Source organism: Rhinopithecus roxellana, chromosome 2 (genome assembly GCF_007565055.1).
Source record: "Rhinopithecus roxellana isolate Shanxi Qingling chromosome 2, ASM756505v1, whole genome shotgun sequence".
Taxonomy (NCBI): domain Eukaryota; kingdom Metazoa; phylum Chordata; class Mammalia; order Primates; family Cercopithecidae; genus Rhinopithecus; species Rhinopithecus roxellana.
In genome coordinates, this window is record NC_044550.1 from 110,145,390 (window position 1) to 110,157,778 (window position 12,389).

Sequence of the window (12,389 nt, forward strand, 5' to 3'; positions counted from 1 at the left end):
ATAGACTAGGTGAGAGACATGGTGAGGATGGCACTGAGAATGGAGATGAAAAGCTGGATTCAAAAAATGTACGGATGTGGGTGTGAAGGACGGATGTGTGTGTGAAGGAGTGTAGTTTTTTTCTGCAGTTTCCAGCTTGGATCAAGTGTACATACAACAACCCCTCCAACTGGACGAGGGAATGCAGGCAGCCTAAGGTCATGTGGCAGCTGAAGACTTGCAGACAAAGAACAAGAGAACCAACGTCAGGATACTGGAAATGACCAACGCTGAAAGAAAAGGAATCAGCAAGAATGGACAAATAACCAGCTTCTGTTGAGCTGTTAGAAAATGAGCACTGAGTTAAGATATTTCATATTTTCTCATATATATTACTTAGTTATTTCACATACATCATCCTCTTTGACTCTAAGAAGTGACGAAAGGAACCAACCAAGTTCACAAAAGAGCAAGTGGTAGGGCTGAGAACCGAATCCAGTTCAGCCTGACCCTAAAGCTCATTACTCCCAATTAGCACAATAAGGAAAAAGGGAAGGAGACAGAAAAACAAAGTAGGACAGAGACAATGATTTCCAAACACACAAGAGAAAACCAAGTTTCAAGGAGAGATGAAAAAAAACTCATGAAGACATTGTGAAAGCAAAAGATATTATTAGTACTTTTTGAAACCAGAAAGGTGTTGTCCTGGGTTTCAGTCAGTCTTACAAATTGTTTTACTTGGGTGACTTAGAAAATTTATCTCCTACTTTTCTATATTTTCCAAAGTTTCTTTAATAAATACCTTTTCTCATTTCAAATTATGAAAAACAGTAAACATTGAGAGTCAATGAGAAAAAAATATTTTAAAAATTCAAAAATGAAAAAAGAATTCTTTTGGTGAAGTGCATTTTCAAAGTATAACTTCCTTAGAGTAGGAAAAAAATCTGACCTTTTAAAATCAGGTATACTCAAGCAAATGGTATTATAAATGACACTAATTCCACCCTAATTCCATATGCATTTGCTTTCACGAGTGCAGGTCTCAAGTTCCCTCACTTAGAAAAAGCTAATTAACTCTTCCATTGCAAGATTACACACACACACACACACACATGCATGCACACATGCTGCTCCTGCTCTTTTAAGCGGGAATGAACCAAAGACTCACCATTGTCCACTTGAGACTCTAGCTGGTCCACTGTGGTCATGGATGGAGCAAGCTGGAGCTCACTGGAAACAATAGTGAGGGCCCAGGGTGAGGCACTTAAGAGGTCCGTCATCAACAGAAAGGGGATGTCAGCATAAACCCTTTCCAGGTGCTCAAACTGTCACAAATGAAGATAAAAGGTCTGTCGGGAATTACATTAATCCATTTTATCATTTCAGTCCATTTCTATAACCTAAACGATTTCTAGTTTGCCTTACAGAAACATACCTTGGTAGAAACAAATTTAACCGCAACATCAAATGGAAAGACTGTTTCAATTGTTACAGTTTCATCCTGCAAGAAAATGTAAAGGGCACATTCAATGGATTTTCTAAATCTTTTTATATAAAGTTTTAAAAAACACAATCTATCACTGATCAATAAATAACCCCAAATTATACATACTAAGAAGTAAAGGCCTTTCTTTTAGACAACATTTGTGTTGAAAGAACTGAGTACTGTTTTTTTTTTTTTTTTTTGGAGACAGGCTCTCACTCTGGCAACCACGATGGAATACAGTGGCACCATCACAGATCACTGCAGCCTCGAACACGTGGGCTCAAGTGATCCTCCTGAGTAGCTGGGACTACAGGCACACACCACCATGCCCAGCTACCATATTTTATTTGTTTAGAGATGGGGTCTTGCTGTGTTGCTCAGACTAGTCTTGAACTCCTGACCTCAAATGATCCTCTTGCCTCAGAACCCCAAAGTGCTGGTATTAAAGCCGTGAACCACAGCACCCGGTTAAAGTGTTTTCTTACACATTATTTATCTCTGGATCTAATGAAGTAGGCAGGGCAGGCATCATCACCATTTTACAGAGGAGGAATCAGATGTTCCAAAAAGCTAGGGTCTTCCTTTTGTCTAAGTTCTTACTACACCTCAACTCAAAATGACTAATAAGATAATAATAATGTAATGTGACAGACACTGCTATCATCACTATACATGTATTATATAATGTTCATAATCACACAAGGAAACAAGTGCTATTATGATTGCCACTTTAAGATGAGGTCACATAGCCAGAAGGTAACAAAGGCATAGAAGCAGAACTGTAATTGGCCATGGAGCCTACACTCTTAACCAACATGCTACATCTCCTTCCTAAAAGAGTCTGTTAGAAAAACAATGAGGGATGGGCATGGTGGCTCACATCTGTAATCCCAGCACTTTGGGAGGCTGAGGTGGGCACACTGCTTGAGATCAGGAGTTTGAGACCAGCCTGAGCAACATGGCACAACGCTGTCTCTACCAAAAATACAAAAAATTTGCTGAGTGTGGTGGTGCACACCCGTAGTCCCAGTTACTCAGGAGGCTGAGATAGGAGGATTGCTTGAATCCAGGAGGTGGAGTTTGCAGTGAGCCAAGATCGTGCCACTATACTCCAAGCTGGGCAACACAGTGAGACCCCATGTCAAAATTTAAAAAAAAGAAAAAAGAAAATAAAATGGGGTTATTTCATCTTTCAAAACAAATAACACAACCTCTTGGTAAGAAACCTTTAAAAAAGGTCATACTGGTTAAAAGCTCAGGCTGTAATGCCAGACAGAGCCGAATTCTAATCCTGGCTCAATACATACTTACCAGCTCTGTGACCTTGAACCTAATGATGTGACCTTGGGAAAGTTATACAGGTTATCTGAAATGCTTGGGGCCAGAAGTGTCTCCGATTTTTTGGATTTTGGAATATTTGGATTATACTTAACTGGTTGAGCATTCCAAATCCAAAATGCTCCTGGGAGCATTTCCTTTGAGTGTCATGCTGGCTCTCAGAAAGTTTCAGATTTTGGAAAATCTGAAAATCCAGAAAGTTCTGGATTTTGAATTTTCGGATTTGGGATGCTCAACTCATACAGTCTCTTTAAGTCCCAGTTTCATAATCCTCAGGGTTGTTAGAAAAACCAGATGAGACAATAGATATAATGTGCTGAGATTGGCACCCTTATCTCCTAAGTTACCATATAGGACTCTATGTATTATACCAGGCTATGAGAAATTTTCAACAGTACATTACATGCCTTCTTCTCTCCCACTTGGAAAATAGTAACAATTTTGAGATGGTTTTCTTTCCTAATGACTTGTAAACAGCCCACAGCCCAGACTCTGTGCAGTAACAAAACTACAAATCCCCAAACTGCTAGGCCTTCTGCTCTGCTGGGTTGAGGACCCAATTCCTAAGAGAAAACTAAGACAACATTACTGTCAGGACCAAGAAGATACTACGTATCACAATGTTCTATTAACGAAAGAGAACATAAACATTATATACAGCACAGTTAAATCTATTCAGAAACATGGCCTGTTCAAAATCTCTAGAAACAGAAAAGAGACCAAAAAGAAATACAAAGACTTAGCAGTTGCCTTCGAGTTGTGAACTGTAACTGTGATCGTTTGTATTTTCACTTTTATGTGCACTTACCAAAACCAATTTTTACCAGTATTTTTTAATAACAGAAACATTTTTTTCAAAGGGAGACCTCCTTTTCTCCAGAACCTTCTATATATAAGTCAACTTACAGATTTTATCTCATGTGTGATTTGCTTGAGATCTCAAATCTGTTGATCCTCTATATGAAAAGCCATATAGGCCAGGCACAGTGGCTCACGCCTGTAATCCCAGCACTTTGGGAGGCCAAGGTGGACAGATCACCTGAGATTGGGAGTTCAAGACTAGCCTGACCAACATGGAGAAACCCCATCTCTACTAAAAATCCAAAAAATTAGCTGGGCGTGGTGCTGCATGCCTGTAATCCCAGCTACTCGGGAGGCTGAGGCAGGAGAATCGCTTGAACCCGGGTGGTGGAGGTCGCAGTGAGCCGAGATCGTGCCATTGCACTCCAGCCTGGGCAACAAGGGCAAAACTCCGTCTCAAAAAAAAAAAAAAAAGCCACATAAGCCAATTTTCTGTTTAATGTTTGAGCAGTGAATGCCAGCCTCAACAAAACTCAACATAAGTGATTTTTTAAAAAGTTTAATTAAAATTTATAACAGACTATAAGCACCCAAGCTGCTTATTTTATAGTTACACTAAAATAACACAGAATGGGACTACTCCACATATGACGCTTCATAAAGTAGTTATAAAAAATTACCTTGTGGCACTTGCAAACAATTTCTTTTTCTTCAGCCGTTGTATTGATCAGATAAGAAACATATACAAGAAACATTCTCGAACCCACTGTTCCACAGCGAACATACAACATTTTTTCCAGCTGTAACAAAATAAATGTTGTAATTTAATATTTAATTTTACAGATATTTCCTCTTGATACATATTCTAGGATAGTGTTCCCACCTTCTAGAGTTTATCTATACTAACTGGCTAAATTCCTTATCACTTTTACAGAACGTTACAATGTAACTGACCAAAGCTGCCACTGTAGAAGAGCCCTCTGATTACACTCCAGCCACAGCATAAGGGTGGGATCATTACTACTGCATCTTTTAGAAATTATTACTCGCAACTTCCAAAACATTTTTGTATCTAGTTTGGAAGCAGAAGTTGACTGAGAAGTTACTGCACTAAGTTACAAACAATGGTTATTTTATTAGCCAACTAATTCATGTTAAGCATGTTTTCTAAATTCCCTTGCAGAAAAACTGCTTAAGACATTTTACACATTTAAGTATGTAAAATGTGTATGAAATGTTCATTAGTTAAATCGCTTTTTCAGTCCAAGAATATGCTGTTAAAATGCTCTGAACTGTTAAAAACTCACTATATATTTAAAATTACAAACTAATCGATTTCCTCCTCAATCCCAGTTGACCAAGTTTACCTGTTCCCCTGGATGTAAGTCTCCAACAGGAATGTCAGTGAGTAAAGCTGGGTAGGATTCATCGCACAGTTCTGTTCCATGAAGAGTCACGTGAGTTTTCTGAGTTAAATTGGCATCCTGTCCTAAAAGAGTTAATAGTGGTTCTTCAAAACAAAGAATTCAAACATTATCCCAATAATCAATACTGTGTGAAGAGCACTATGCCATACCTTCTTTTAAACAAGAGTCCTAGAGTTGACATCCCTGATGCTTACTTAATGTTGGATCAAACTTACAAAAAGGAATGCTTACCTGGTTTTAAGCCAGCGGTGAGCTTCACATCTCTGATTTGGGTCTTTTCATGGGATTGAACAGTCACCACCAAACAATACATTTCATTAGTCAGAGCAGGGGGCTCGTGTCGCAGATGTACAGAAATGTTTGGAACTCTGGAAATGATCCTTTGAAAAGAAACTTTAGCTAAGTAACTGATTAAAAAAAAAAAAAAGCAAATAAATTATTTAAATAAAGTATTTAAAAGAAATAAGAGGCTGGGTGTGGAGGCTCAGGCCTGTAATCCCAGCAGTTTGGGAGGCTGAGGCAGGAGGATCGTCTGAGCCTAGGAGTTTGAAACAAGCCTGGGCAGCATAGTAAGACCCTGATCTCCAGAAAAAATACAAAAATTAGTCAGGCATGGTGGCACCTGGCTGTAGTCCCAACTACTGGGGAAGGCAAGGGTGGCACCTGCGGTGGGAGGATCGTTTGAGCTCAGGTGGTCAAGGCGATAGTGAGTCATGATCACACCACTGCACTGCAGCCGGGGCAAGAGAGAGACTCTGTCTCCAAAAAAAAAAAAAAGCTAAAGAAATAAGAGGGTGACCTTTAATACCAGCTTAGGAAAGCAGACTCACATCGTGCTTGCCTGAATTATAATGCTGTCCCAGTGAACTTCATTGTCAGGTAGCTTAGGTCGCCTTTTGAAAGACCGAGCTGCCTGTAAGGCTTCTTGGGAGGAAGCAGCATCTCCTCCTCCTCCCTGCCAATTTAAAACCACACATCTTCCGGTCTCATTGCCCAGAGCAAGATCCACTGAAGTAATCTAAAAAAAAAAGTGTCAGAAATGCCATCTCGTATGTGCTTGTCACCATCCCCTCTCACCAAACTTACATCGTCGACGGCTAGACCATGGAGTTCATCTAGAGACCCCAGTGTGACAGAAGTCAGAACACCTGCTATTAAGGTATTACTCGGGCTGGGACAGAGACTAACTGCGCTCTGGGTTCCAACTTTAAACAGGTTTCACCTTTAAAACAGAGACAATAACCTGACTTTCTACTGAGAGGCTGATTGTACAGTAGTGTTATGATTTTAGCATCTGGCATAGTCCCTGATGTAACGAATGCTCAATTAGGGGTTGCTGAATGAAATAAATATTGTGATGGCTATGGATACATTATAACCTAATTTCTGATTCCACAAATATTTTTCCTGAAAATATTTATAGTATTAGCAATAAAATGCTTTATTAATTGAATACATGCTCTATTCAACTAAAACCATTAACAAAAGGACTCAAAATAGGCTTACTCACTATAATTTATGTCTGGTAAGTTTCCTTAGGCATGAAAAAATCAAATATGCAATTAGGGCATTTAGTCAAAATCATGAAGTTTTTTTTTTTTTTTTTTTTTTTTAAATGAATAAGCAAACAATTCTGGATACTGGTGAATAATAGAATCAACATGTTCACAGAAACTGTTATGGGAACACTGGTAGTACAACTTTATAAACCATTTATCTTAGCAATGGTACCAAGTTTAGATTAGCTAACTAACCATTCCCATTCAAGTCATGAAAAACAAGCACTCAATGAGTGCTTACTGTGTGCTAATCACTATTCCAAGCAAGTTACATTAACTAGCTGATTTAATCCTCATGAAATCCTAAGAGATTAGTACTCTTAAGATCCCCATTTTACAGATGAATACACTGAGAAGACACAAAGAAGCTAAGTAACTGCCCAGGGCCACAAGCTAGTAAGCTAGAGAGCTGCAATTTAAACCCATACAGTTTGGCTCCAGAGTTTATGCTCAATAAAGACATTACCTAGATCCTATATTTCTAAAAGGCATTTCAATTATCTATACTATATCAATCTTTAAAATATATATGCTCATTTTTCTTTAAGAATATGTACTCAGTAATGTTTAAACATCAAAAGATATTCAGTCTGAATAACATAAAAAATCTATTTGCTATATTACATAATATACATTGTTTAAAACTCCTTAACTATGTAGTCATTAAAAACAAGATTGGTTTACGTACTAACAAGAAATAATATCTAGTATACACTATCAAGTGATAAAAGCCAGCTACAGTTTATTACATATATTCTCAATTTTTTAATTGAAAAAAAATTTATACCACAAATAGTTCACAGAAAAATGTCTGGAAGGAAACCTCCCAAACTATTATGAATGGTTTCCTTTAGGAAGTCCAGGTAGAAGATTTTCATTTTTTACTTAATAAGCTTTTGTATTATTTAAAATATTCTGATATAAACATACTTTTATCATTAAAAATATTTTTAAACAAATTTCATAACTAACCTCAATTTTCTTTCCCACATCTTCAGTTTTCGCAACAAACTTAAATAACAGTTTTCTTGTTTTACCAGGAACTAGGCACATCTTTCCTTGAGTTAGATTTTCTAAAACTTCACTTGCTTTGGATGCTTCTTCTATTACACAGAACTGGTTGTACTCCTGAAAGAGGTGAAGAGAGGTCATCAAATGTCAGATGTCTGCTAACACTAAATGCCGAGTGCTTTGGAGCTCATTTAGTTTTAACTCCACAAACACTGAAGCATTATGAAGGGTTACTTATAAAAGTATTTTTATGCCAGATAGAGGCGCTTATCCACTCACGACTGCCGCAATAAAACAATTCACTACACATGAGCTGCTTTTTGAAAATATTTAGATACCTCTCTCCCAGAGAAACAGCTTGTTCTTTGTTGTGCTGGACACTACTGCTTATCACCTCCTTTTCTCGAAGAGCCTTTTTTTACTTGGCTTCTGTGATGCTATAATCTTTAGGGTTTCTCGTCCTGCTTAGTTACTTCCTGTTTTTCCCACCTGGAGTGCAGTGGCATGATCTCGGCTCACTGCAGCCTCAAACTTTTGGACCCAAGGGATAGTCCCACCTCAGTCTCGAAACTAGGTGGGACCATGGGCATGTACCATCACACTTGACTAATTTTTCTATTTTTTGTAGAGATGGGGTCTCACTATGTTGCCCAGGCTGGTTTCAAACTTCCTGGGCTCAAATGATCCTCCTGCCTCAGCCTCCAAAAGTGTTGGGATTACAGGCGTGAGCCACCAAGCCCAGCCCCATTCCTTTGCTTTCTTTCAGGTCTTCATTTCTCTCTACGTTCACTTCATTGGAAAATGTATTTGTTTCCACATACACTACGTCATTGTTGCTAGTATCTCTCACATACAGTTGTCCTATTCTGTCTTATTTCCTTAATTACAAGCTTATATCCACAACTGTCTAGAGGACATGTCCACTACCACCTGAAACTCAGCATGTCCCAAAGTGAATGTGCATCTGCCTTCCCAGAAGAGAACAATCCACATAGATGAGTAAAGGAAGACATCGTTCATGTTTCTATCTATGGAATCACCATTCTCACCTGTTCAATAAATATCAAGACCTTTCCAAGAGCCATCTTCAATCCCAGCATATAAATTACCTTCATAGAAACTCTTACACAGTTCAAATTTTATACTTTCCCACTAATTTTCATTTCTATTCCATGCTTATAAAACCTACTCTACTTTTTTTCTTATGGTTTATATTGTGAATTTCTTTTCTTTTAAGACAGAGTCTCACTCCATCGCCTAGGCTAGAAATGCAATGGTACAATTTCAGCTCACTACAACCTCCAACTCCCAGGTTCAAGCAATTCTCATGCCTCAGCCTCCCAAGTAGCTGAGACTACAGGCACCCACCACCAAGCCCAGCTAATTTTTGTATTTTTAGTAGAGATGGAGTTTCACCATGTTGGCCAGGCTGGTCTCGAACTCCTGACCTCCAGTGATCCACCCACCTTGGCCTCCCAAAGTGCTGGGATTATAGGCATATGCCACTGTGCCTGGCCTGTATTTTGAATTTCAAATAAGATATATTCAGAGGCCGGGCGCGGTGGCTCAAGCCTGTAATCCCAGCACTTTGGGAGGCCGAGACGGGCGGATCACGAGGTCAGGAGATCGAGACCATCCTGGCTAACACGGTGAAACCCCGTCTCTACTAAAAAAATACAAAAACTAGCCGGGCGAGGTGGCGGGCGCCTGTAGTCCCAGCTCCTCGGGAGGCTGAGGCAGGAGAATGGCGTAAACCCGGAAGGCGGAGCTTGCAGTGAGCTTAGATCCGGCCACTGCACTCCAGTCTGGGCGACAGAGCGAGACTCTGCCTCAAAAAAAAAAAAAAAAAAAAAAAAAAAAAAAAAAAAAAAAAAAAAAAAAAGATATATTCAGAATATAATCTAAACTTTAAAACTAATTGCTTTATATTCCATTTTAGCATTTTTATTAGTTTTTAATTATAGAAGTTTATGTTTTTTGTTAAAAAAAAAAAAAAGGAAAGAAAAGAAATGAAATAGTAGGCTATTAAGGGAAAAGTAAAATAAGAGTCCCCATACTTCAGTTGAGCCCAGGAGTTTGAGGCTGAGATGAGCTATGATCACATCACTGCACTCCAGCTTGTGCAAAAGAGTATCTTTTTTTAATAAAAAAAAAAAAAAAGAGTCCTTGTTTTGACCCCCTAATTTCATAACGAACAAAACAAACGAACACACACAAAAAAACCTCTGCCCTTCTTCCCTTGTGGAGCTTAGATTCTAGTAAGGAAAACAGGTAATTTACCAAATAATCACACAGACAACGGTGAAACCACAGTGTGATTAGTACTACTAAGGCTATGAGAGCCTGGCTAAGTGATTCACTCATGTAAGTCAGGGGAGGCTTCCTTGAAGAAGTGATGCTTTTAAGTGAGAAAAGGCAAGGAGGAATGAACTAGTCGGAGAGGAGGGCAAACCAATTCAAGCAGAGGAAAGGGCATGTATAAGAGCTCCTGTCCTTCATTCATCCTATCCCCACTTTTCAGCCACTCTATGTACTCGGCAATGCAGATTTATCTATTTTTAAATGCCTCTTGTATCCCTAAATCTCCATGCCCAATACCAGCATCTTAATTCCAATACTTGTACTTTTGTATGTGGATTAATATAAAGAGCCTCTATTTGGCTTCCATGATATTGTTTCTATTTTGCTACTAGAATAAAGTTTCTTGAAACTTTAAGAATAAATTTCATGCTCTTGCTTTAAAATTCTGAAACTGGGCCAGGCATGATGGCTCACACTTATAATCCCAGCACTTTGGGAGGCTGAAGTGGGTGGGCTCCTTGAGCCCAGGAGTTCGAGACCAGCCTGGGCAAAAGAGCAACACCCCATCTCTATTAAAAAAAAAAATACAAAAATTAGCTGCGCATGGTGGCATGTGCCTGTAGTCCCAGCTCCTCAGAGGAGGCTGGAGTGGGAGGATCACTTGAGCCTGGGAGAGTAAGGCTGCAGTAAGTCAAGATGGAGCCACTGCACTCTGCCTGGGAGATAGAGTGCGGCCTGGTCTCAAAAAAAAACAAAAAAAAAACAAAAACAAAAAACAAAAAACCACACACACACACACAATAAAATAAAATTCTCAAACTGATTAGAGGAAGTCCCTGGGTAAGGGTCTGAAGTTGAATAAAACATACTGATCTTCAGGTGACCCAGCTTCATTTAATCATTTATATTAGAGATATTTTTCATTTCTTATGAATCAAATTCTAATAAAACAGATAACATCGTTTCTCTATCACCATCCAATAAATAAAACACAGATAAAAGAATGAATAAATCCTGAGAGACATCTGTTTGCTAGCCTATCCCCGCTTAACTCTTCAAGGTTCCTTTAAGCCACCTGGCCTTATTTCCCATACTCAGCATTATAAACCCCCTGATCTAGTGAGGCTTGACTTCACCAGAAACACAGATTGTGCACTTCTGTTTCCATGCAGTGTTTTCTCATTGCCAAACATGTTCTCCCCTCCCATCTTTTGGACCTACTGTAATTTCATCTTCATTCTTGGAACTCCCTCCCTTTTCTCCAGCATGCGTACTACAGCTGTACTTCCTCCTTGCCTATACAACGTCATTTAGTCTTCATTACCTACTTGGACAATCTTTGATTCTGTCCTGGCCCTTGTCCCCAAAATGCCTACATTTTAATGAGGTCGACATATGCTATACTCAGATTCAGCATGTTAAGAATATCATAACTCTCAATAAATGCTTGTTGGTGAAAGACTCACTATACTTTCTGGGTAATCAAAAGATGATTATCTACTAAGTGAGATAATAACACTGTTGTAATGAAGTACTTGACAATATACTATATAATGCTTCAAATATATTCAAACGCAGGAAATACGATACGATCCCAATTCTGCAAGAAGAAAAGTTGCTCATATATTCGTGCCCAGAAAATGTCTAGGTTATTCAAGAAGTTAACATAGAGGGTGTGTGGGAGAATGGAGTGGAAAGACACACATTTACTTTTCACATTATATCCATCTATTCCATTTCAATTTTTTAAATATCAAACATAAATTAGTTTTATAACCATAAACTAGTAACATTAACTAATAATGCTGAAGTAGAATATAAACCAAATTATTTTTTAAATTTTATTCATAGGCCGGGCGCGGTGGCTCAAGCCTGTAATCCCAGCACTTTGGGAGGCCGAGACGGGCGGATCACGAGGTCAGGAGATCGAGACCATCCTGGTGAACACGGTGAAACCTGTCTCTACTAAAAAAAAAAAAAAAAATACAAAAAACCAGCCAGGGTAGAAGGTGGGCACTTGTAGTCCCAGCTACTCGGGAGGCTGAGGCAGGAGAATGGCGTAAACCTGGGAGGTGGAGTTTGCAGTGAGCTGAGATCCAGCCACTACACTCCAGCCTGGGTGGCAGAGCGAGACTCCGTCTCAAAAAAAAAAAAAAAAAAAAAATTTATTCATTCCGAACATAACTTATTTGGAATTCAAGTATACATTATAAAAAAATATAAGGCCAGATGTGATGCCTCACACCTGTAATCCTAACACTTTGGGAGGCTGAAGTCGGTGGATCACTAGAGCCCAGGAGTTTGAGACCAGCCTGGGCAACATGGCGAAACCCTGTCTCTACAAAAAATACAAAAATTAGCTGGACATGGGGCAGGTGCCTATAGTTCCAGCTACTTAAGGGGCTGAGGTGGGAGGATCTCTTGAGTCCAAAAGGTTGAGGCTACAGTGAGCTATGATTGTACCAATGCACTCTAGCCTGGGCAACA

General features: G+C 39.0%; 1 protein-coding gene across 1 annotated transcript in view; it reads right to left on the minus strand.

Annotated features, from left to right (window-relative positions):
- Positions 1–12,389, minus strand: part of TRAPPC11 (trafficking protein particle complex 11) — a 55,132-nt gene that overhangs the window by 14,294 nt on the left and 28,449 nt on the right. The window contains exons 19-25 of the mRNA XM_010377919.2: positions 7,563–7,718; positions 5,862–6,049; positions 5,263–5,411; positions 4,972–5,093; positions 4,285–4,404; positions 1,415–1,480; positions 1,148–1,304 (exon numbers count right to left, since the gene is read on the minus strand). Coding sequence (XP_010376221.1) covers positions 1,148–1,304; positions 1,415–1,480; positions 4,285–4,404; positions 4,972–5,093; positions 5,263–5,411; positions 5,862–6,049; positions 7,563–7,718 — 958 coding nt within the window. The remainder of the gene's footprint in view (positions 1–1,147; positions 1,305–1,414; positions 1,481–4,284; positions 4,405–4,971; positions 5,094–5,262; positions 5,412–5,861; positions 6,050–7,562; positions 7,719–12,389) is intronic.